We start from the raw sequence: 22734 nt of genomic DNA on the forward strand, positions 1-22734 counted from the left end.
AATGATTTATATCCTGGAAATTTGAAATGAATGTCAAGAAAATCTAGTTTAATTTACTACACAATATAAATCAAATAATTTACTACATAATCTAAATTAAATTTAATTTACTAAAAATCATTTTTATCCTGGAAATGTAAAATGAATGCTGAGAAAATCTAGTTTAATTTACTGCACAATTTAAAAATCATTTCTGTCCTGGAAATGTAAAATGAATGCTGAGTAGTCTCATTCATACTCTTACTATAAAATAGTTATTCTTCCAGACTGAAGACTTCAATAACCATACAGAAATTCATTTTAAAATTTACTACACAATCTAAAAATTATTTCTATTCTGGAAATTTAATATGAATGCTGAGGAAATCTAGTCTCATTCATACTCTTACTACAAAATAGTTATTCTTCTAGACTGAAGGCTTCCATTACCATACAGAAATTCATTTTAAAATTTACTTCACAATGTAAAAATGATTTATATCATGGAAATTTAAAATGAATGTCAAGAAAATCTAGTTTAATTTGCTGCACAATCTAAAAATTATTTCTATCCTGGAAATTTAATATGAATGCTGAGGAAATCTAGTCTCATTCATACTCTTACTACAAAATAGTTAATCTTCTAGACTGAAGGCTTCCATTACCATACAGAAATTCATTTTAAAATTTATTGTACAATCTAAAAATCATTTCTATCCTGGAAATTTAAGTATTTTCTCGTTTCTAGTTGAAAATAAAGTATCAAAATCAGATTGCACGCCTAAAAAACCCCCGAAAGTCGTTTCGTTTATCCTTCACAATGTGTAAATAGCAACACTGTTGATTTAGTTTGCGATTCCAGAGAGCCACTGTGCGTCTTGTTCGAAGAGCGAGGAAGTCTTAAGAAGGAAACACACTCCGGCGAGCCGGTAATGAACGTATTTTGAAATGGCTGGGCTCTCCGGAGGGGAAATGCACACGGCACAGTGTTTCCGTATTCCAAGAGAGCAGCATTAAACCCGGACGAACATTGTTTTCATTTTTATTCTTTATTTTCTCCACCGAAATATTTCTGATTCTGAGGCAGGAAATATTCCCTGGTCGAACACTCGCTGGGAAATTTTCCCTTATATTTTCGAGCGATCGAAAACACAGTGGGCTCGTATTTTTGCAAGCCACTATAACGAATTAATCAAAATTAATTATTTTCCCGTAAAATATACGGTTCTGTATTCTCTTTATTTATTTCTAGTCAGGAACAAAACTGAACACACGTACGACATTGTAATAAAAATAATATTTACTCAATATTTGCAAGTAAAATACAACTAATAACAGATGATACTAATTGTAAGTATTTTGTTTCTTTCGTATTCCACGTGTAAATTCCGAAAAAAAGATTATTTTCGTTAAAATATAGTATGTGTATATCATACAAACTATATTATACAACTATTTCTCTGTAAGGTCTCAAAGGAAACGTAAACTTTGATGAGTATCGTATTTAAAAAATCTAAGAACTTTAAAATTGTACAGTCTAGGAACGTATTCGCGACCAGTTGAATTGTTAAACCCATTTGTATCGCGCAGGGGTGGAATAAAAAATATTCACGCGCGTCTGTGCACCCGTAGAAGCAGAAATACAACGATCGTAGAAGCGAAGCAATGTTTTTCTTCGAACAATTTGCGTCAGCGCAATTTGCAAGAGGTGTTTGCTCTTAGCTAAGAAACTACTATCACGGCAGTTGCGAAAGAACGATGGAAATTGCATTGTTGCGACGACAAGAAACGAGAAGAAAGGAATTTCTGCCTAGCTGCACCCACGAAAACGCGTTCGAAGCTCTATGATGTACAGGTACGTTGACAATCAAAAGTTTCGACGCGTACAAAATATTCAACAAATGTACAAATGATAATTTACATACCCCACGACTGTTTTTTTCAATTATAGCAGAACGAAACCTGTATTTTATAGTATAAGATATTTTTAAAAAATTTGTTACGTACAGTTTCAACTACGGTAGGTCTATTAGAAATTATGAAATAAAATGTTGTCGTTTTTGGGAACTCGTTTTCAGTACTTACGTACTCTAAAAACTTTATTAAACTTCGAATAATTCATTGGGATACGTATATGCAAAATAGAGTTCAGACTTTGGAGACCAGAACGAGTAGAAACAGTGATTAATGTAATTTGAAAATAATGTTAGAAACCCTTACAAAAATACAGCTAATTTATCGGTTGTTTCAACTGAAAACAGGAGGGGGGAGATTCTACATGAAAAACCAAGTGGAACAAGTGGAATAAAATTTTGTCCTATGTAGCTTCAGTTTCGAGAAAATTGACTTTGAATATTCAGGAGTACGACAAGTAGAATTATCTAGATATGGTCAGACATAGATATTAAAATTCAATTATCTCGAAAACGAAACGCAACACGCAAAAATGTTATTCTATATTTTTAATTCAGTTCTCGACGTAAAATTTTTTTTTCAATTATAGCAAAACGAAACCTGTATTTCAAAGATACTTAAAAAAAATTTTGTTACGTGCAGTTTCAACCCTCGGCCAATTAGAAATTATGAAATAAAATGTTATCGTGTTTGGGAATACGTGAGGAATTTCTTGTAATGTTTGAGCAATACTTGGGTAAAATTTCACGTCAAACATTGGAATTGTTTGCCCGTGGTTTACGGGTTCTTTGGTTTCCCGCGCGAAATTTTCCGCGTCCGGAGAAACGAGATTTCGGGCGTTTCTGTTTATTTACTATTACGTACGGGTAACTTGTAAAGTTCTTCCACCCGGTATGAAAACGTCGAGTTTGCACAGGGTGAAAGGAACGCCGTGGGAAAAGCGTGACGGCAAAGAAGAAATGTGGAACGATAAAAGAAACACGAGTACCGTAGCGGTAAAACTCGAGTGGAAGTTTCGATTAAACAGCACGCCGCGCCGCGGTATGGAAACTTCCACCGGGAAAACTTCGGGTCCTTCAGGAAGAAAAGGGTAATCGGAAGGGTAATTAAGACAAAGAGCAAAGTGTCTTAAGAGGTACGTTTATTACGCATCGTAACGCGATACGAATAAACAAGATTTCGAGCAACGGACAAAGAAGCCGGGAAAACTAAAATCTAGAAAGAGAACAGCCAGTCGAAAGACGGAAAATTATTTTTTGATTACCGTTTGGTAGTTTTAGTTAGAAACAAACTCGAAGCAAACAGTATTAAGATTTATTTTTATATGGTTTTAATTATTTGCAATAATTTGTGTTTAAAAATAGTAATAGAAATAGTTTTAAATAGTAGATTCCAACGAATAATAGAACTATTATTTTATTTTGAAAATGGGACCATTTTTATGGAGTTTTTCTTACTTTACGGAGCTAAGGAACAATTTTTTAAACATACACTTTCAGGGGAAAATGTCATTTACATTTTCGGTAAGGAATTTCTTTTCTCGTAAATGCGTAGGATTTCGAGGGTATATCTATTCACTAAAAATGATTGTAATTGACCCCGGCAACTAAGAATAATTTTTTTAGAACGATTTGAAATTTTTTAATTTTGTCGAAAAATTTCACACATACTCGAATTTTTTTCTCGAAAGTGCGTAGGATTTCGGGGTATGTGTATTCACCAAGAATTATTGTAATTGACTCCCACAATTAAAAATAATTTTTTTAGAACGATTTGAAAAATTTTTTTTTCGCCGAGAAATTTAGGCACCTACCCCCTGTCGATTTTTAATACTTTGGTTTGACGCCCTACAGAAAAGTTATCTATTACTTTTTTGTAGACACCCATGAGCTCTACTTCAGAAAAAAGTTTCATTGAAATATATTCACTATTGTAAGAGTTATGGCTGTTTGAAAATTGGACCATTTTTATGGGGGTTTTCTCATTTTCCGGGGTCAAGGATCAACTTTTCGAATATTTTTAGAATTTCTACATATTCTTCACCAAAATACGCATCGTTTGCACTTTGAAAAATTAAAATCCTCCAATCCGTTCAGAAGTTATGACGTTTTAAAGATACTCATGAAATTTCGAGGAACCATTTCTGACCTCATATTAGATTTTCGGTAAAGAATTTTTTTCTCGAAAATACGTACGATTTCGAAGGTATATCTATTGACCAAAAATGATTGTAATTGATCCCCGCAACAAAAAATAATTTTTTCAAAACGACTTGAAAAAATTTTTTTTCGCGTTTCTGAAACAACACATTTATTAGATATAACCGTGTCTATAAACAAATTTTTTTATAAACTTAAACCATTGTCCCAAATTTTGATATCTTTCTATCCCTCGTTTCTAAAACTGATTGAAATTAGTTTGGACGGATTTTCTTGTGCCTCGATTGAAAAATTCCAAATCCCGAATTTATCAAGTGGTATCGACTCGTCTGATTTCAATTGTTCTCTGGCCTTTGTCGTTCAATCCTTCGTATTGAAAGTTTCCAAAAAATATTCAAAGACAAGAAGTCCTTTTTGTTCCGATTTATCTTTCTCTTCGTTCGCTGGAAATGTTCAATCAAACCCGAATCATTGTAAGTTAACTCTCGATCCAGCAGCTCAGCGAGGCACTCGTGGTCGCGTATTCATGCTTTTTTTCATCCTGAATCACTTTCGACGTCTTCCATGAAAATCCCACACACGGTTCGTCGTATATTAAAATCCTCTCTTGCCTCGCTGTCTAGTTGAACGTGCTCGTTTAACTTCAAATTTCACCCACGATGTTCCGACGTGAAAATTTCCAGCTTTTTTCCCCGTGGAAACGTCACGACACTGAACGTGTAGTTTATGCGACGCGCCACGGGGATAATCGACGTGCTTCGTTCAAAGAAATGGGATCCAAAATTAGGCGAAATACAAATTTCAAAAATAGCGAGCAGATTTTATTACTTCAGGCTCACCTTTCTGATGCATTTTTTGTAAGTATCGAATATTTACAAAACACTCTCAAACAATTTTTATCGAACACACATAATAAAAAAAAATATGACGAATTTAGTGAATAAAATAATGCAGCAAACCTCGGAAAATTTTTAAACATATTTTTTTTTATATCATGATCACTAGATAATTTGTCTTCTTTACAAGTTGGTGAGCGAAAATGGATAAATGGAGTGTCGAGGTATTAAATTTTTCCAGTAACGATTATTAAAACAATCTGGTACGCGACGTTTCGATTACCTGTTGTAATATGCATGCAAATTTGTTCGCGTTTACTATAACGGCGGTGTAACCGAGCCGTAGAAACGTTCTGAAAATTAATGTTTCCTCGCGAAACGGTTCTTCCACTTAGAATTTAATGAAACAATTACTCCCGGCGAGTTTTCATCCGTGAAGAAGGAACGAGGAAAGATATTGGTTTGTTTTCGCTAAATGAAAACCATTTTATTTTCCCCTCCCAGCCTTTAAAACCGGCGTTTGCGTTCGTATCAGAAAACAATTAAGCAGAAACAAATATCCGGCGATATTTATGGTAGGAAAGGGAAGTGTTGGAATTTTAAACGTCGATACGGAAATTATAATTTATTAAATAACACCCAGAGGAATATAAAGTAAAAATTATTAATGGTTTCGGAATATTAATTCTATTAAAAGTTGGATCTCCTAATTTTAATAGTTTAATTTCGCGATTGGATCTTATCAGAAATTATAAATTTAATATTGCTTTCAATATTTTGTATTTTGCAGAATGCAGAATAAATTTATATAATTTAAGTGATTATGATTTATTAAATAACATCTAGAGGAATATACAGTAAAAATTATTAACGATTTCAAAATATTAATTCTATTCAAAGTTTGTTGGATCTCCTAATTTTAATAGTTTAATTTCGCGATTGGATTATATCAAAAATTATAAATTTATTATCGCGTTCGATATTTTGTATTTTGCAGATCGCAGAACAAATTTATATAATTTAAGTGATCCCATTTATTAAAAGTAACAGCAATCTACAAACGTTTTCATCCGTTGTTAATTGCTTTGTTTTCGACGCGTTCCGAAAGCCCGTATTTTTGCCCGCGTAAATAAATTCATTATTTTTCTTACACCGCGGAAGGAAAAAATCTCGAAACAAATTAATCGGTCGAATTTCCATCGAGCCGCGTAATTAGCGCTCGCGGGTAAACGATAACCTACATTTTGTTAATGAAAATAGTTGACGGAATGGAATTACAGGATTAATTGCGCGATTAAAATTAAAGGGTCGAATTAAACTGCGGAATATTTGTACAGATGCCGGGGACCGTGTTTCAACCGTTTGAATAATTAATTATTTTTGGAGACGAACGACGGGATTAGAAATTACAATTGAACCCGACACACACGGTGTATAATATTTTCACAATCACGATGCGTCGACTTGGCGAACTCCGGGAGACAAATTGCCGAATTAAACCGAAAGCTGCGAGGCAAGAGGGGATAAGTTAATCTTCCAACTTCCACTAGTGATCACATCCTAATTCTGGTGAATTATGCCAGTAATTTGTTCCCCTTTAATACATAATCTCGTGTTACCAGACTCGGGCGAAATTTATTTTAAATTGGAACCGAAAACGTGGCACGCTTTACTTTTAAATAAATAATTATACGAGATTACCTAAAGACAAAATATATTTGTATCTGTTTTAAGGGCCGAGTAAAAAAGTTGATTAAAATATTTCAGGCGTACAATGCTAAAAAAAACAAAAAAAATCAAAAATTGGAACTAATATTTTTCCCTTAGAATACTCGACGAAAATTGAAACTGAACGTTTCTACGACGTTGGTACAAAGACACTAGGAACACAGGACGCTGATGTGTGTGTGTGTGTGGGTGGAGGGGAGTAAAAAAGTATGGGTACAGAGAAAATGGCGGAAACACTGGTTAAAAAGAAGAGAAACGGTGGGGGGAAAAAAATCACGAGGAGGGGATGGAGGTGGATGAATAAAATCGAGAGGTGCAGAGTAAAGAGGCGAGACAAAAAGAAAGGAGGGGGCGTGGGGGTGAACGGAACAAACGGTGGGAGCGTGTAAAGGGCAAATAGGAACGCGAAGGGAAGTGGGAAAGGGTAGGTAAAAACAGAAATCGGGGAAGGGCAGACAGAATACGTTTGCGATTCTCCGGGATCTGCAAAGCTTTCCACTAAATCATTCGAACGTACGGCCGACATCCTGCTGGAACTAAAGAGAAGGGTAGTCCGTCCTTTATACTTTATTCACGTTTCATTTCACCCCCTGTTGTTAGCAACCACGGGGACACGTCTTCCACCCGCGATTATCCTGCGAAAATTGTTTTTCCCCGATTTCTCCTGAAATTCCTTGCTACGGCCATGTATTTTTCATACTTCAATTATCACGCGACGAACACTCATAAATACGAGAACCGTTCTCGCTGAACGGAAACGAGAATCTTCGCCCGTTTCTCGATCGCCTTCCCGGATATTTTCCTCGTTTTCGAAACTTTCTATCTACATTCAATTTTTTTTTGTCGTTTTTACAATACTTACGTGATTTGAAAACTTCATCAGATAATTGAATAATTCGTTGGGATACGTTTACGAAAAATAGAGTTCACAGTGATAATTTGAAAATAATGTTAGAAACCATTACAATAATAATATATTTAATGTACTGGTTGTTTCAATTGGAGAGCGGAGGGGGGAGATTCTACACGAAAAACCAAGTCGAAAATGTCTAATAACATTTTTTCATTCGAGGCTTTGTTGCCGAGAAAATCGACTTTGAATATTCGGGAGTTATGGCAAGTAAAAATATCTACGTATGGTCAGACGCATATATTAAAATTTAATTATTGCGAAAACGAAACATTGCACGCAAAAATGTTACTCTATATTTTCGATTCAGTTTTTCATGTAGAATCCATGGATTATTAGGAACAATTTATATTTTTATGAGTTGGATGTCAGCGCAAGTAGAAATAGTCAATAATGGTTCCAACTTTCTTTCTATTCACATATGATTTTTATTTGTCATCTTTCCTTGATATCCAATTGTCTTAAAACGAAATGTCGACATCGTGGGAACTGAACATAATTAATTCGTGGATTATTATTATAAAAATAAGTAATATTATTAATCTTGCGGCTAACGCGTTAATAAATAATTTCTGACGTTTCTATACCGGAAAAAGATAAGAATCGCGGGTCTCGGGGGCCACCTGTAATTCCGAAGAAATACAGTTATGGGAAAATAAGCGGTCCGGGAAGTACGGGAGTGACATAATTACTAGGTTTGGACGTAATTATCAAACACGCAGACCCACTTACCGTACATCTGCCGAATCCCGTTTCGGTCGTCCTCCGGTAGCTCGTAATTAGAGCTCAATCCTTGGTACCACGGATACATGAGTGCTCCAGGAACGGAGCTGTGCGCCAAGCCGAGAGAGTGGCCGAATTCATGCGCCGCCACCGCGAAAAGGCTGGTCCCTGAAAGCCAAAAGATACGAGGATTCAACGTCTTACGCGACCGTCCATTCACCGGGCCACTCGCTTTCATTCGCGTGATTCGGATCCTTTAGAAAAAAACCGTAGAAATCGGACGTAAATACGATGCAACGGACTAACGATTTTCATCTGAAAGGGAAAATAAAAGCGCACAAAGGATGAAAACATGATTTCCGCGGTGAAGACACTTCAGGCTGCTCGGTAGTCGCCATTTTATTCGTCTTCGAACCCTTTTCGGATCTGTGTAAATTATCTACTCTACAAAAAGGTAAATTATAATAAGATAGACATTTTCAACTTCACCAGTACTATTTACGAATATTTATATTTTGTAAAATTGAAACATCTGTTCGTTTATTAAAAATCGTTCTAAACAATGAATAATATCAGGCGTACAGAATGGACGAAGAAAAATTTGGAATATACTTTAAACATTCGTTTTTTAACCCTTCGTGGATTCGTGAAAATTATCCACTCTTCAACAAAGTAAATTCTAATAAAATAGACATTTTCAATTTTACCCGTTCCATTTACGAATATTTATTTTTTTTTGTAAAATCGAAACATCTGTTCGTTTATTAAGAATCGTTCCAAATTTTGAACAATATCAGGCGCACTGAATGGACGAAGTAAGAAAAATTTGGAATATATTTTAGACATTAAAACGACGTTCACTTTGTAAATATTATTTTACATTAATTGCACGGATTTGGCGCTGGTTCACGGGGCTTTTCTTTCGGCAGCTTTTTTATTATACCTCCGTTCCATTTCGCTTCGCATCTAGGACACTCGATTCGAATGTGGGTCGGAATCATAAAATTAAAGCTACCAGGTACGAACCGGTAAAAGAAAGCCCTATCATCGCGCTGAAAATCAAATGAATTTGATTGTTTCCTTTCTTATCTGTCTACGAACAATATTACAGACTTTTTGTTACGATTTTATCTTTGAAAGCTTTATTGGACTTTGAATATTTCACTGGAATACGTATATGCAAAATAAAGTTCAGACTTTGGAAACCAGAATTAGTAGAAACGGTGATTAACGTAATTTGAAAATAATGTTAGAAACCCTTACAATAATATAGTTAACTTACTGGTTATTTCAACTGAAAAGAGAAGAGGGGAGATTCTCCATGAAAAATCAAGTCGAACATGTGGAATAAAATTTTTTTCTAAGTAGTTTCAGTTTCGAGGAAATCGACTTTGAATATTCAGGGATATGACAAGTAGAAATATCTACATATAATCAGACGTGGACATTAAAATTTAATTATCTCGAAAACGAAACATTGCACGCAGAAATGTTACTCTAAACTTTCGATTCAGTTTTCTACGTAAAATCTACGGATTATTCGAACAATTTAATAATAAATGAAATTTATTCGGTTTGCTCCACCGTGAATAAAATTGCAATTCGTTGTCGTTTGATTCAAAAATATCGACATTGCACAATGTTATTTCGAACTTATATGAGATTTCCGGTCTCTGTCAGTACACAATCCATTAGCAAAATGTCGAATCGGTGTCGATACTTCGTAACGAGAAAACTTCTCGCCGCCCAAGACTCTCAACAGATTAAACTAGTTGCAAACTTTCCCCAAACCGAATCGAATCAAAAATACTTTTCGGGGCCAGTCTGGTAAGAAAAATAGCCGGAAAATAGTTTCGAACAAAACAGAAATGGTTAAACTTGGCTAGCAACGATGGACGAAAATAATTTTTCGACAGATTCGATATCGAATAAAATTGTAAAATTTACTAACCAGCGTGGCAATTATGAGTCGTGGATTGCAATTACGAGTGTGTCGTGCACACTAATCGCGGAGGTTGTCGAACATCAATCGGTGGAAGATGGATTCGTGCACAGAGGCCTGTCACTGTATCTTGGAAGTTTCCTCGTTAGTAACTTTCCCCGCCGCGATACTTTGGAATTTCAACGTTAACAGCAGCTGACTACGATATAGCGAAGTCAAGTGTGCTCTTAATCAAAAGCCCCGCTCGAGGACGAGCACGAAAATAAGTGGAACGAATTACGGTTGTCCTCGGAGGGCGCTTCAGATTGCAGAGTCTCGATATCCCGTGAAACTTGCTCGAAAACTTACAAGACGTTCTTACTTTTAAAACGAGTTGGCCCAGCCTTCTTCTGGCGATCCCTTTTTCCTAACGAATAACTCGGTTAACGTTTCTCCGGTCAAGATTATTCTTTATAGGGCAAACAATTTGGAACTTGGAACGATATATCATTTTAATCAATTTTTCATTTCATTGTTCGTAGATTATTTCTCAGTTCATGAAATCACAATTAAAATTATTTATTTTTTAATGAAGAACCAATTTATAAACGAAAGGCTGAATTTATATAATATTTTAAGTAGCAGATTGTTTCCCAGTTCACGAATTCTGTTTTCAAATTACAACTATTTATTTTTTAATAAGTAGAACTAATTTATAAAAGAGACATTGAATTTATATAAAATTTTAAGTAGCAGATTGTTTCCTAGTTTAGCAACTCACCTTTAAAATTATAATTATTTATTTTTTAATAAGTAGAACTAATTTATAAACGAAACATTGAATCTACATAAAATTGTAAAGAGCAGATTATTTCCTAGTTCTCGAATTCACCTTTAAAATTATAATTATTTATTTTTTAATAAGTAGAACTAATTTATAAACGAAACATTGAATCTACATAAAATTGTAAAGAGCAGATTATTTCCTAGTTCTCGAATTCACCTTTAAAATTATAATTATTTATTTTTCAATAAGTAGAACTAATTTATAAACAAAACATAGAATTCATGTAAAATTTCAAATAGAAATAACATTTAATATTATCGTTTCAAAGAAGATTTTTTAAAAAGTAAAATTCTTATCCAAAGTTAAATATTTGTAAAAATTAACCGAAGAGAAACGTAGATATAGTAAAAATAATAATATAATAATGTAAAAAATGTAGAATAAATGATTTTTAGGTAGTTTATTCGTATCTGGAGATATTTAGTTACAGAAAATGGCGACGACAAGGTTACCAGAGAGATTATTGTCGGTGCCCATCGATCGCGACAGGGATTTATTTGTCAAGTGAATCGTTGATGTACGAAATCTGACATAGCTAGCTAGAATTCAAATGAGAGTCTCTAGTGAAACCAATCTCGGAGGATGCTAATTTTCCAATGGATTTGCAAATTGTGGTATCCCGGTTCCTCATCGTTTATGAATGTCCTGCGGCTCCTGACGCGATGTGTCAGCAAAGATATTAGCAATTCATATGTGATATTAACGCCGATCGAATATATTGGCATTCGTTGCACCGTGTCAAATTATCGTCAAAAATGTTATGTGAAACGAAAGAGTCGTGTATTATGAAATGGGTCTGATCGTAACTCGAAGAGAGTTTTCGGAACAATGTCCCGGGGATTTGTTTCTGGTTGTCGACACCTATCTCTGGTTTGTCCAGATAGTAAACTCTCATTGTTAGAGTTTGGAGGTCAGGATTGTTTCGGGATCGACTTAGGTATCAGGCATTAGATCCCTCGGCCCATTTGGCCGAGAATTCAGCCCCGGGGGCTTAAGTTTCGCGTTTAGATTAGATCCGAGGACTGGTTCTTCGGTGTGGATTAGGTCTCAGACTTAGTAAACGAGCCAATATCCAAATTACTTCCTGTTTTAATTATCAAAGGAAATCCCATATTCGACGTTTCCTCTTCGTTAACAACGCCAAACAATAAACATATCGATGGAATTTAATTTACTTGAAATTATTTTATTTTCTAATTTTCAATAGAACCTGTCTTGGACGATTTTTTTAAACGATTGCCTTGAAGTCGTGTTCAAAGATTTCCTTTTCTCGCGATTATAATAATTTCAATATTTTATTTCATCATACGTGCACATATTTTGCATACGCTTACCATATTCGTTTCACATTTGCATTCGCTATGGAAAAATAATCCTCCTTTGGTAACGATATTAATTAATGGAAATGCGTCTTTCGATTAATATAAATATATGTCGGTTAATTTTAGAAGAATTATAATTCTTTATTATTTATCTTTGTTATCCTAACACAAGTCATACACAAGGGGTATGTTAGGGTGTAAGGAAGAGGAATACAAAATAAAGAGTATGACACAAGTCATACACAAGGGGTATGTTAGGGTGTAAGGAAGAGGAATACAAAATAAAGAGTATGACAAAATTTATTTAATAAATGATGGAGAATCTTTATTTAATCTGAATGTAACCGAGTCTTTTTCCTAACCATATATTTACTTTTTTTATATTTTGTATTAATCGTTTGTGAAACATCAAATGGATATATTTCGAATTTTGATAGAGGGTACGTAGATTTGTTTAGAGAAAGAAAATCTATTTAATATATGGAGCAGAATCTTAAATTAATCTCTATGAAACCGAGTCCTTTAACAAAAATAACTTGTGGCAGATAAAACTGAGCCTTTCTTACGATATATTTACTTCCTTTATATTTTGTATTAATCGTCTGTGAAACGTAGAATGGATATATTTCGAATTTTTATAGATTGTACCTATGTTTGTTTGGAGTTTCGAAGATTTCAAACGGCGTGATCGATCGAAAATGACGATATAGGAATATGGCGTAACGGGAGAAACCTTTCATCGTCGTTCCTTTATTTCTTCTCGGTCACGGGGTGACCGAATTGGCGGATCGCCAAGGTATGGGGTGACTCGATATATATTGCCCCCGCGAAAATTCCTCGGTTCAGGAATCTTTTCTTCCATTTGCGAGTCTCTATAAACTTTCTTCTCCGTGAGCTTTCTCTCCGTCGTAAAATCCTACTTTGAATTTCAGGACTTGAAACTGCCAAGCGAAAGCTCGTACCCGGGGCGTTTCCAGCTCGTTCCGTTACTTTAAAATCGTCCCACAGCCCCCTCTCCCCCTCCCCCTCCCCCCGTTAATCTCAGAGTAAACATTTTGTTTTTCGACGAAATTTATTTTCCCTTTCGCGAACGAGGTCGTAACGGGACGTTTCCCGCGTGACGATATTCTACCATGTGTCGCGAGAATCGGAAAGAAAAATGAACTTTATCGAATTTCTCGTTACCTTCTTCGTTGCTGTCGTCCTGCAGCAGCCATATTTCTTCCTCGTCGAAATGAACGTCTCCGCCGCGATCTCTGCCAGGAAAGAAGGCGTGTGCCAGGATCTGGCCCCTGCCATCGAAAGGATATCCATCACCGTGATAACCACTGAAACAAAACTCAGCCATTTATAGTTAATGCAAATGTCCTGGTTACTCGAACGTTCGAGGTAAAAATAAGTTATCTTTGGAGATATTTTTTTTTTAAGAAGGTCATCAAACTTTCAGGGACCAGCGTTTTGTTCTTTATTTATCTCGTGACAAGACTTTGAACAAACTTGTCGCAGTTTCGGACGACATTTAATATCATTAAAACGGTAAAGTAAAAAGATAAAAGTCAAGAATTATAAGAGGAATATGATGGATAGCTGGAAGTTAGGAAACTATACAACACTAATTATTCAACTACAGATATTTATGCAAATTATAGTGTATTTATTTTATTTATTACACAAAGAATTGTATTATGCAATGGAAATGAAACTTTCAAAAATACAGTGGTGTAAATTGTTTACAAATCTCATTAGAAATCACAAATGGGTCGCTTCGACTGGTTTGATAGTTCTGGTATTAACAGAATTAATGAAATGGGAGCTTTGTAGAGGGTTGTCTCGACCTCTAAATATTCAATTTATATTTTTGCATGTTAAGTGCAATTCTGTAGTTTTCTGAGAATTAAAATTTCCCAATAAACGCATAAACATTCGCATGTATTTTAGTAGCTATTTGCTTTGGGGGTTGTGAAATTGGTCATTCAAAATTTGTTAAAACTCAATTTGCTGGATTTCACTGCTTTGGAAAGAGTCTAGATAACGAATGATAAAAAATCGCAAAAGAAGGATATCGAGAGTCGTATGAAGCAGTTTCAGGATTAGCCCCGAATGCCGTGATATCAGTGGCGTATCGGCTGTCTAGATAATCGACGGCCGCTCGCAAGGGGAATTTAATTACGGGCAGGCCAGTATGGCCCGTCTCCTTCCGATCCGGAGAAAAGCCGAATTAAACGGACCGCAAAACTAAGGGATGGATTGCGCATCGCCGTGAGAACTCGGATCTGCTGTAACCGTTTGAATAAATAGCCAGCGAACCGAACGGAACTTTTGACGCGGAATTACTTTCCTGTCCACCATATTTCTTACATCCAATTTCTTTATCCACGACGTTTCTATTCAGTAACGTCCTACGAATTATCGTGAAGAGATACACGGTTGAAATTATTAAAATTTATTAGAAAAATTCCCATTCGATTCGAACTGAAATTAAGTAATATTATAAAGTAAAAGATTAATGATTCTGTAAAGTATGAAATTTACTTGTAATTCGTACTAAAAGGAGTATATTCGAGTCGCGTGACGTTTCTATTCAATAGTGTTTTACGAATAATCGTGAAGAGATACACGGTTGAAATTATTAAAATTTATTAGAAAAATCCTCATTCGATTCGAACTAAAATTAAGTAATAATATAAAATAAAAGATTGGTGATTCTGTAAAGTATGAAAAGCTGTAATTCGTACCAAAAGGAATATTATTTATGCTGTTCTCGGCTGCCATTAAGATTCCACGTGTAAAATATTAAAACAGAAGTAAATATCGAAATCATTTAAAAATTTTTATTTGCATCGTATTGACATGGAATTTATATAAAATTTTAAATAGCAGATTATTTCCTAGTTTACGAATTCACCTTTAAAATTACAACTATTTGTTTTTTAATAACGAACTAATTTACAAACGAAACATAGAATTTATATAAAATTTTAAATAGAAATAAAATTTCATCTTTTCGTTGCGAAAGAAGATTTTTTAAAAAGTAGTTGATATAGTAAAAATAATAAAATAATCTAAAAAAAATATAGAATAGATGATTTTTAAATAGTTTATTCGTATCTGGAGATATTTCGTTATAGAAAATGGCGACGGCAAGGTTACCAGAGAGATTATTGTTGGTGTCCATCGATCGCTACAGGAATTTATTTGCCAAGCGAATCGTTGATGCCTGGTTGAAGTAAGAGATAGGTGATTCCGTAAAGTATAAAATTTACTTGTAATTCGTACCAAAAAGAATATTATTTATCCTGCTTTCAACTGTCATTAAGACTCCAAACGTGAAAAATATTAAAATAGAAGCGAATATCGAATTCAGTTAAAACTTTTTATTCCCATCGCATTGACCTTTGGACTCGGAAGATTCGTAGGGTCCAAACTGATGCACAAACAGGGTAAACTTACCGATGGAAGTATACCAAAATGTCCGCCCTGTCGCTGTTCACTTCCTGGAACGTGAGTTTCGAGTTTCGAGCCCAGAGACCGAGGGCTTTGCTCAGTTCGAAACGAACGTCACCCGTGTCGAGGCCACTCGGTTGCTCGGTTCTCAGGCTGCAACAAAAAGAAAGGTAGATCATTAGGAACTCGGCCCCAAAAATCGATATCTAGCGCTTTTCGCTCGCTTATCGGCCCTCCTCGAGACGCTCCGACCCGATAACCACGAGAGCCAGACCTCCCCTCGGAGGGAGAAAATGTTTCCGGCCGAGACACGCTGAAACGGAAGACGATTCAATCGCTGGGGCTAGGGAGGGCCCGGGGTCTTTGGGAAATTAGCTAAATTATTCTCGAGTCGAGAGGAAAGTAATAAGGGAAACTTTGTTGCTCGTCGAACGGCGGAAATCCAACCCCGCGGAATTACACAAATTATGTTCACGCGGGTCTAAATAAGGAAGACGGGAGAATGACGTGTTTTCCTGCTCTTGATTAGAAGAAAATTTATTTTTGACAGGGATTAACCCTTCAGTCGACTCTCGATCTCAATCAAATTATTTTACATAACGTTGATTTTTACCAAATTGGTATATGGAAATCAACTCTCCTTTAAAGCATTTAGAAAATAACGAACTGATGGAGGATTACATAATCCCAATAATCCACTTAAGGGTTAAATAATTATTAGTTTAAACCTGCAAAGTTTGTAGAGGTGTACAAGTTGCATAGACCACCCTGTATATTTGGTTAGAAAATAACATAGTTCTATGCAGGTTTTATTTTTTTGAAATTCCCAATTAAATGTTTAAGGAGAATATATATAATAATGTACCATTGAGCTACAGTGCTACTTGATATACGAACAATTCAAATTGTATTTTCAAAGAATACTGAAACTTTCATCATTAATATTTAAAAGTCATTCAGTATTTGCTTCTATAATATTCCATGTATTAAGTATATGGGAAAAACGAAATAGGGAAAAGTTTTAATATTTTTGCAATTGAATAGTTTTAATATTTTTACTTAGTCCTATTCTTTTTCTCAAAATCGATAACCTTGAGGTTTCGAAAAATATTCTTCACATAACAAATTAAGATCTACCGTTGATTAGAAACGAGTTACTTCTCCCAGCAAGTACTATAAATCGTGCAACTCTTAAGCCCTTGTTCTTAACATTTCGTATACTACATTTTAATAGGAAAAAAATATGAAACGAACCTCACACGCCAGGGAATAGGTTAAAAAAAAAGAAAATAAAACAGATGGAGTAATTAATCGCGACGCGGAACCTTTGCTCGATATCTCGCGTCGCAATAGCGCTTCCCAAGTATTTGAAAGCGACGCTTTAAACGGCGTTTCTCATAATTAAGGTCATCCAGCTTTTAAACGAGAACATTTCGAAAGCGTGCAAACAGGTCATGCCCGAAGCATCCCCTAAAAAGATTACACGCCGTGCAAACTGCGTCGACTGTTTGCCATATAGATGGATCGACCTATCACCATGGCAAATATCGTGTCCCAGCCAGTCCCATTGTCTCCGCGGCGCCCGCAAAAGAGAACTAAAAAGATTGTTATTCCTCCATTCAGCCTGTTTCCAGACACCCTTTGCGTCGAAAAGACGGTTCCACGCAGGACTACAACATTTTTTTTTTTTATATCTCTGATAAGACTTATTTGTTAGTTGTAGAGTTATTCGTTATTACGCCAAGGTAATAAATTATAACTTTCTATACCACTCTTCAAACTGCATAGAAAGTATTTTGTTTTACATTGCCACGATTGGAGGATAGTAGCCTCGTTTAACCCCGTCGACGTACGATTTAATTCCAAACAATTTTTCAAACGTACACTATTGTTGATGAGGTACGTGGCAGGAGTTGACCAGAGTAAGAAGAAATAGTTTACCACGAGATAACCTTTTATAAGAAAACTGTATCTCGATACATCTCCTCGCGTGTCGTAAGACGAACTAACTAAATCAATTCAACTACTTGCATTATGGTGGCGCCCTCACCGATCGACTACGTGGTGCTCTCGATCTACAATCGACTTCAATAACTATTCAATTTTATTTAAATTTATTCATACATAGAATGACCACGAAAAAGAATATATTTGTTTAAAAAAAGTGTTGATTTTAATACATAAGACTTGATGACCAGTAGCCTCATGAAGGCGTAAACTTGACATCAAGAACTTGTAACGAGTCAGACTCGTCATTGTACGTCAAGGGGTTAAATAAAAAAATAACAGAATATTTGAAGGGTCTGTATAAAGTTTGAGAATTTTTTATAATTGCTATTTTTCGATCGCTACTATTTTTTATCGCGACGAGAAACGTTGAAAACCATTAAAAAATAATTCCAAACTTTACCCTTTGCACGGTTACTGATAAAGGAAGCTCACGAGGCCGCGAACGGGCATTGTAACGGTGCTAATTAAACCGGCGTGATGGTTCGTCCGTCGATGATGTGTCTCTAATTAAAAGAAATCGGCCCCGGAAAAGACGAGAAAAAAGGGGAACGAGAGCCGACAAAAAGGAACACGCCGCGAGTATTGAAAAAGACTGTTCGTTGAAGCGAGCGTAGCGGCATTATTCCGGTGCTCTACGTCCGAACGAGCGTGTACATCGCGACTCGGTGAATTTCGAAAGGTGGTTTTACCCTTTCCGCGCGCCAAGACAAAGCTGAAAGGCTAAAAAGCTGACGCCCGGAACCCCGCGGGCGATGCAGATACGCAGTTATGCAGCTCCCCGTGCAACTCCTGCAGCTTTCGCAAAACGCCCAGAGACAACTCTCTGCGCCAGTGTGCTTCCGCCTTCCTCCGCGTTCTTCGTCGAGTTCTAAACCGGGGATCAAAATGCTGCTTTCGGAACGCTTTCTTCCGGGGGCGAAATTCGACGAAAATAGACGACACGGATATCTATGGTCGTTCCCGAGGTCCATTGGAATTTGATTCCAAAGCCAAAGGGACGCTCTAATCTCTATGCAAATATTATTCATTGTTGCTGCAAAATTTCCAAACAACCGAATCGCGATTTTACGTTTACGCATCGCCAGGGAACAGCGAGTCGCGAAAATATGATATTCATTAACGTCGATTTTAGTCCGTTCTATCGTCGATTCTTTTTAACGAGGAGGGGATGATTATACCGTGGAAAAAACACAACGAAAACGTGGAATGACATTTTTTCATTCGAGGCTTCGTTGTTGAGAAAATCGACTTTGAATATTCAGAGGTATGACAAGTAGAAATATCTAGGTATGGTCAGACATATATATTAAAATTCAATTATCTCGAAAAGGAAACATTGCCCGCAAAAATGTTACTCTATACTTTCGATTCAGTTTTCAACGTAGAATCCACGCATTATTAGGACAATTTGTATTTTTACTATTTGGACGTCGGTGCAAGTAGAAATAGTCAATAATGGTCAGACGAGCCAAGAAAATCGCATTCAGTCCGACAAATGTTTTAATAATAAATAAATTTGATTCGCTTCATTCCACCGTGAATGAAATTGCAATTCATTATCGACCGATTCGTAAGTATCGACAGAGTACAATACGATAGTAAAATAGCATTATATTTATATCATAATCATTACCACGTAAATTCTGTATTTGAAATATGTCCGAAAATCGTAAACGTCGATACTGACGATATGAATTATTAATATAGAAAGATATACGCGACATATAATGTTATTTTACTACTGTGTGTCATATATGGACACATAATAAATAAAATATATATTTTTGTATTTCGAAATAATATTCGAACCCACTATCAAAAGCATAGTAGCTATTCGCTCTACGGTCTTACCCAAAACTTGTTCTGCAAAATAAATTTAAATAATTCTTCTATCATGTGTATACTAAACTTTAAATCATATCTCGAAAACGAAGGCTCATTGTGAACAAACCTATTATGGTTTTTTGATACTAGGTATATAAAACAATTTCCACGACTGTAAGGACCCATTGTTAGGTGCATGGATGTCAGTAGAAGTTATATATCACTAATAAATAGCACTAATATCGTTAATATCATCATGGTGAGATGTGTCATGTGAAAATAAATAACTGCACGAATCGTATCCACATATTCTCCATTTCCATATAAATTAATTTGGAAGAATCGATAGAAATTGTAAGTCAAACCCAAAAATAGTAACATATTACCGAATGAGACTGTAATAAGTTTCCAGGACGTCGTGTCAACGCAACAAAAGTGTGTTTATGTACACGAGTGTAAACATAAAAAAAAGTCTGTGTGCGAGATACGTGCATTAAACACTGAGAGAGTTATGAATAAAAATGTTAAAACAACGTTGTTATTACAGTAGTAGAGAACCAAGGGAAAAACGAGTTCGTAATAAATGTTCGTGAACGCGTCCAAACTGTCCGTGTTTGGAAACCGGCGTACACAAAGTTCGCGACTTGGGAGTCGCAGCTACGTGAGCGGGCAAGCAAAGCACGATATTCGGGGCAATATAATGACAGAAATGAAAGGACGGAATTGAAATCGTGCTGGTGTAACAAAATGGCCGAGCGTTCATGAGCTCGCGCGAACCGGAACGAAGGAAATAAAGTAGAAAATGAAACAATACATCACGAGCGTTGCGATATTAATTTTCTGCTCTTGGTCGTGCAGTTCCCGGCCCTCTTTCGCCGCGGTTTGCACTCCGACTCTGCATCCGCTTGATTATAGCGATTACGTACCATCGTACAATACGAAGAAAATAAAGAAAAAAAAACAAAAACAAAAACAAAAACGGGACGCGATAAAGGTACATGAAAAATTGCTATCAGCGAAATCGTGAGAAGATCTCCGGGACAAATTATTTGGCGTTTAAAACGGAATGGTTTTTTTTTCATTTTTTAGAAGTGCTTCCGCGTGATGGAAAGCAACGATATAACAGTTTCCGAGTGTTTCCACGCTAACACAAGTGACAACGATCCAGAGCTATCGAGTAAATTTTCCCCCGCGAAAGGTTGGAATTTTTTTGTTTGTTTCAGGCCATAAAAAACAACTTGTAACGCTTATTTAGAACCGTCATCCAGGTAAACGGACAAATTAAAGCCGAGGATCGTCAAGGTAAATTGTTCGGAACGAATTCCCCCGTTTGCTTTAAAGCTGTTAGCCTGGCGTTGTCAGCACATCCGGTATTAAAGCTGCCGCCAACCCCCTCCCACCCGCGCCTTCCGCGAGAGGGGTGACCATGATAAATTCGGTGGCAGAGAATACCATCTTTTTTTCCCTCCCTTCTCACGGAACGTTTTATTTACACGAACACAGTCGAGAAGCTGTATGGGGAGAAAAGATGAAAAGTTTCGCGAGGTCCACTTTGTAATCTGTTCCGTTCGCCGGTAAAATCAAAGAAAACCCTTGTTAGTCGGGGATCCTTTAACGAAACCGTTTCGTTAGCGTCGTGCACGGGCGAGCATCAACGGAAAGTCGTTTCGCTACCCGTGAAACAAGTCCCGCTTCCGATTCTCTCCGTGGAAATTGTATAAACTGTTGCATCGTTTCCGCGAGGTACGCTGCGCATTGTGCGCCACGATGCACAGCTCAACATTCAGCATAGATTTCCAATAACAACGCGGCCTTCCACCCCCCCCCCTTCCCTCCTTCGCCTCCTCTTCGGAAAATTACACGGATCCAACGATCCGCCATTTTTATCCAATAATTAGACATCGAGGCATTAAGGGTGGACCATATTTCTCGACCATTGAATTTTTTTAACGATAGAATTGGTGCGTACAAAATTTGGCGCGAGTCGGGCAATTTTTTATTGTAATAATTCGTTTTTCTTCGTTTTGATTGGTAAGTTTCTGTACAGATTTTTGTCTATCGTTAAATTCGTCTTTTTACACTCTATAGGTATAATCAGATAATAGGAATATAGACTATAATAATAATATATAGTATTATTTTACTACTGTGTGTCATATATACATAATAAATCAAATATATTTTTGCATTTCAAAATAATTAACCACATTTATAAAGTAAATTTAAGTAATTTTTTTACTATATGTGTACCAAACTTTAAATCAAAATATCTCGAAAATGAAGATCCATTGTGAGGAAACCTATCAGGGGTTTTTTATACTGTGGCGGCCAAGGCACCACATACGCCTTAGCCGTTCGAAGCCGCTACAATGTATGGTTGCACACGAGACGATGGTTGCACACGAGACGATGGTTGCACACGAGACGACCAGAGCCGCGTGGCCGAAAAGCCGTTGTCGTCGTCTCTGACCGTCTTTTGTTTTTGAAGGCCTCTTGGTACGGGGGCGATGATCGTACCAGAGAGTCGAGCGTAACCCGCACCACGAGTCACGTCGTTGTACGACAGCAACAATACAATTGTGCGGAACGGAACAGAGCGGAGTCATTATCTTCCCGATCCCACATTGGTGACCCCGACGTGATCTCGCCGCGCAAGTAAAGTTTTTTAAAGAAAATTTGGACATTTTTCGTATACGGACAATATTAGTTAGGGTAGAGAAATAAGTGTATAGTGTTAAGGACATAAGAAAAGGACACGGTCTGACAAATAGTAAGCGCGGTGTGTGTGTGCGGTGAAACTATTTTTTTTTTTGTGACCAAGACTGGTAAAATGACTGACCCTAACGTTAACGCAGGGACATCCGCGGGTGTGCCGTTGGCAGTTGATCGCGTCGCTGTACGGATACCCGAGTTTTGTCCGGGAGACCCGGAGATGTGGTTTTCAATGGTAGAGAGAAGTTTTGAGGTATCCAATGTAACGTCGGAGACCACGAAATTCGGGTACATTCTCGGCGCGTTAGGTGCGCGACACGCCGCGGAAGTAAGAGACATTATCATGAATCCCCCGGCCGCGGATCCGTACACGACGCTAAAAAATGAGTTCATTCGCCGGCTTAG

The 22734-nt window shown here is 36.5% G+C and overlaps 1 protein-coding gene across 2 annotated transcripts in view; it reads right to left on the reverse strand.

Moving 5' to 3' along the window:
• Positions 1-22734, reverse strand: part of LOC122402161 (matrix metalloproteinase-2) — a 159264-nt gene that overhangs the window by 9728 nt on the left and 126802 nt on the right. For both annotated transcript variants that reach the window (XM_043404752.1, XM_043404753.1), the window contains 3 exons: positions 15790-15936; positions 13525-13667; positions 8259-8417 (listed from right to left, as the gene is read on the reverse strand). In XM_043404752.1, the coding sequence (XP_043260687.1) occupies positions 8259-8417; positions 13525-13667; positions 15790-15936 (449 nt within the window). The remainder of the gene's footprint in view (positions 1-8258; positions 8418-13524; positions 13668-15789; positions 15937-22734) is intronic.

This window comes from Colletes gigas, unplaced genomic scaffold, assembly GCF_013123115.1.
Source record: "Colletes gigas isolate AHSC1104 unplaced genomic scaffold, ASM1312311v1 Colletes_gigas_Sc00033, whole genome shotgun sequence".
In the NCBI taxonomy this organism is placed as follows: Eukaryota; Metazoa; Arthropoda; class Insecta; order Hymenoptera; family Colletidae; genus Colletes; species Colletes gigas.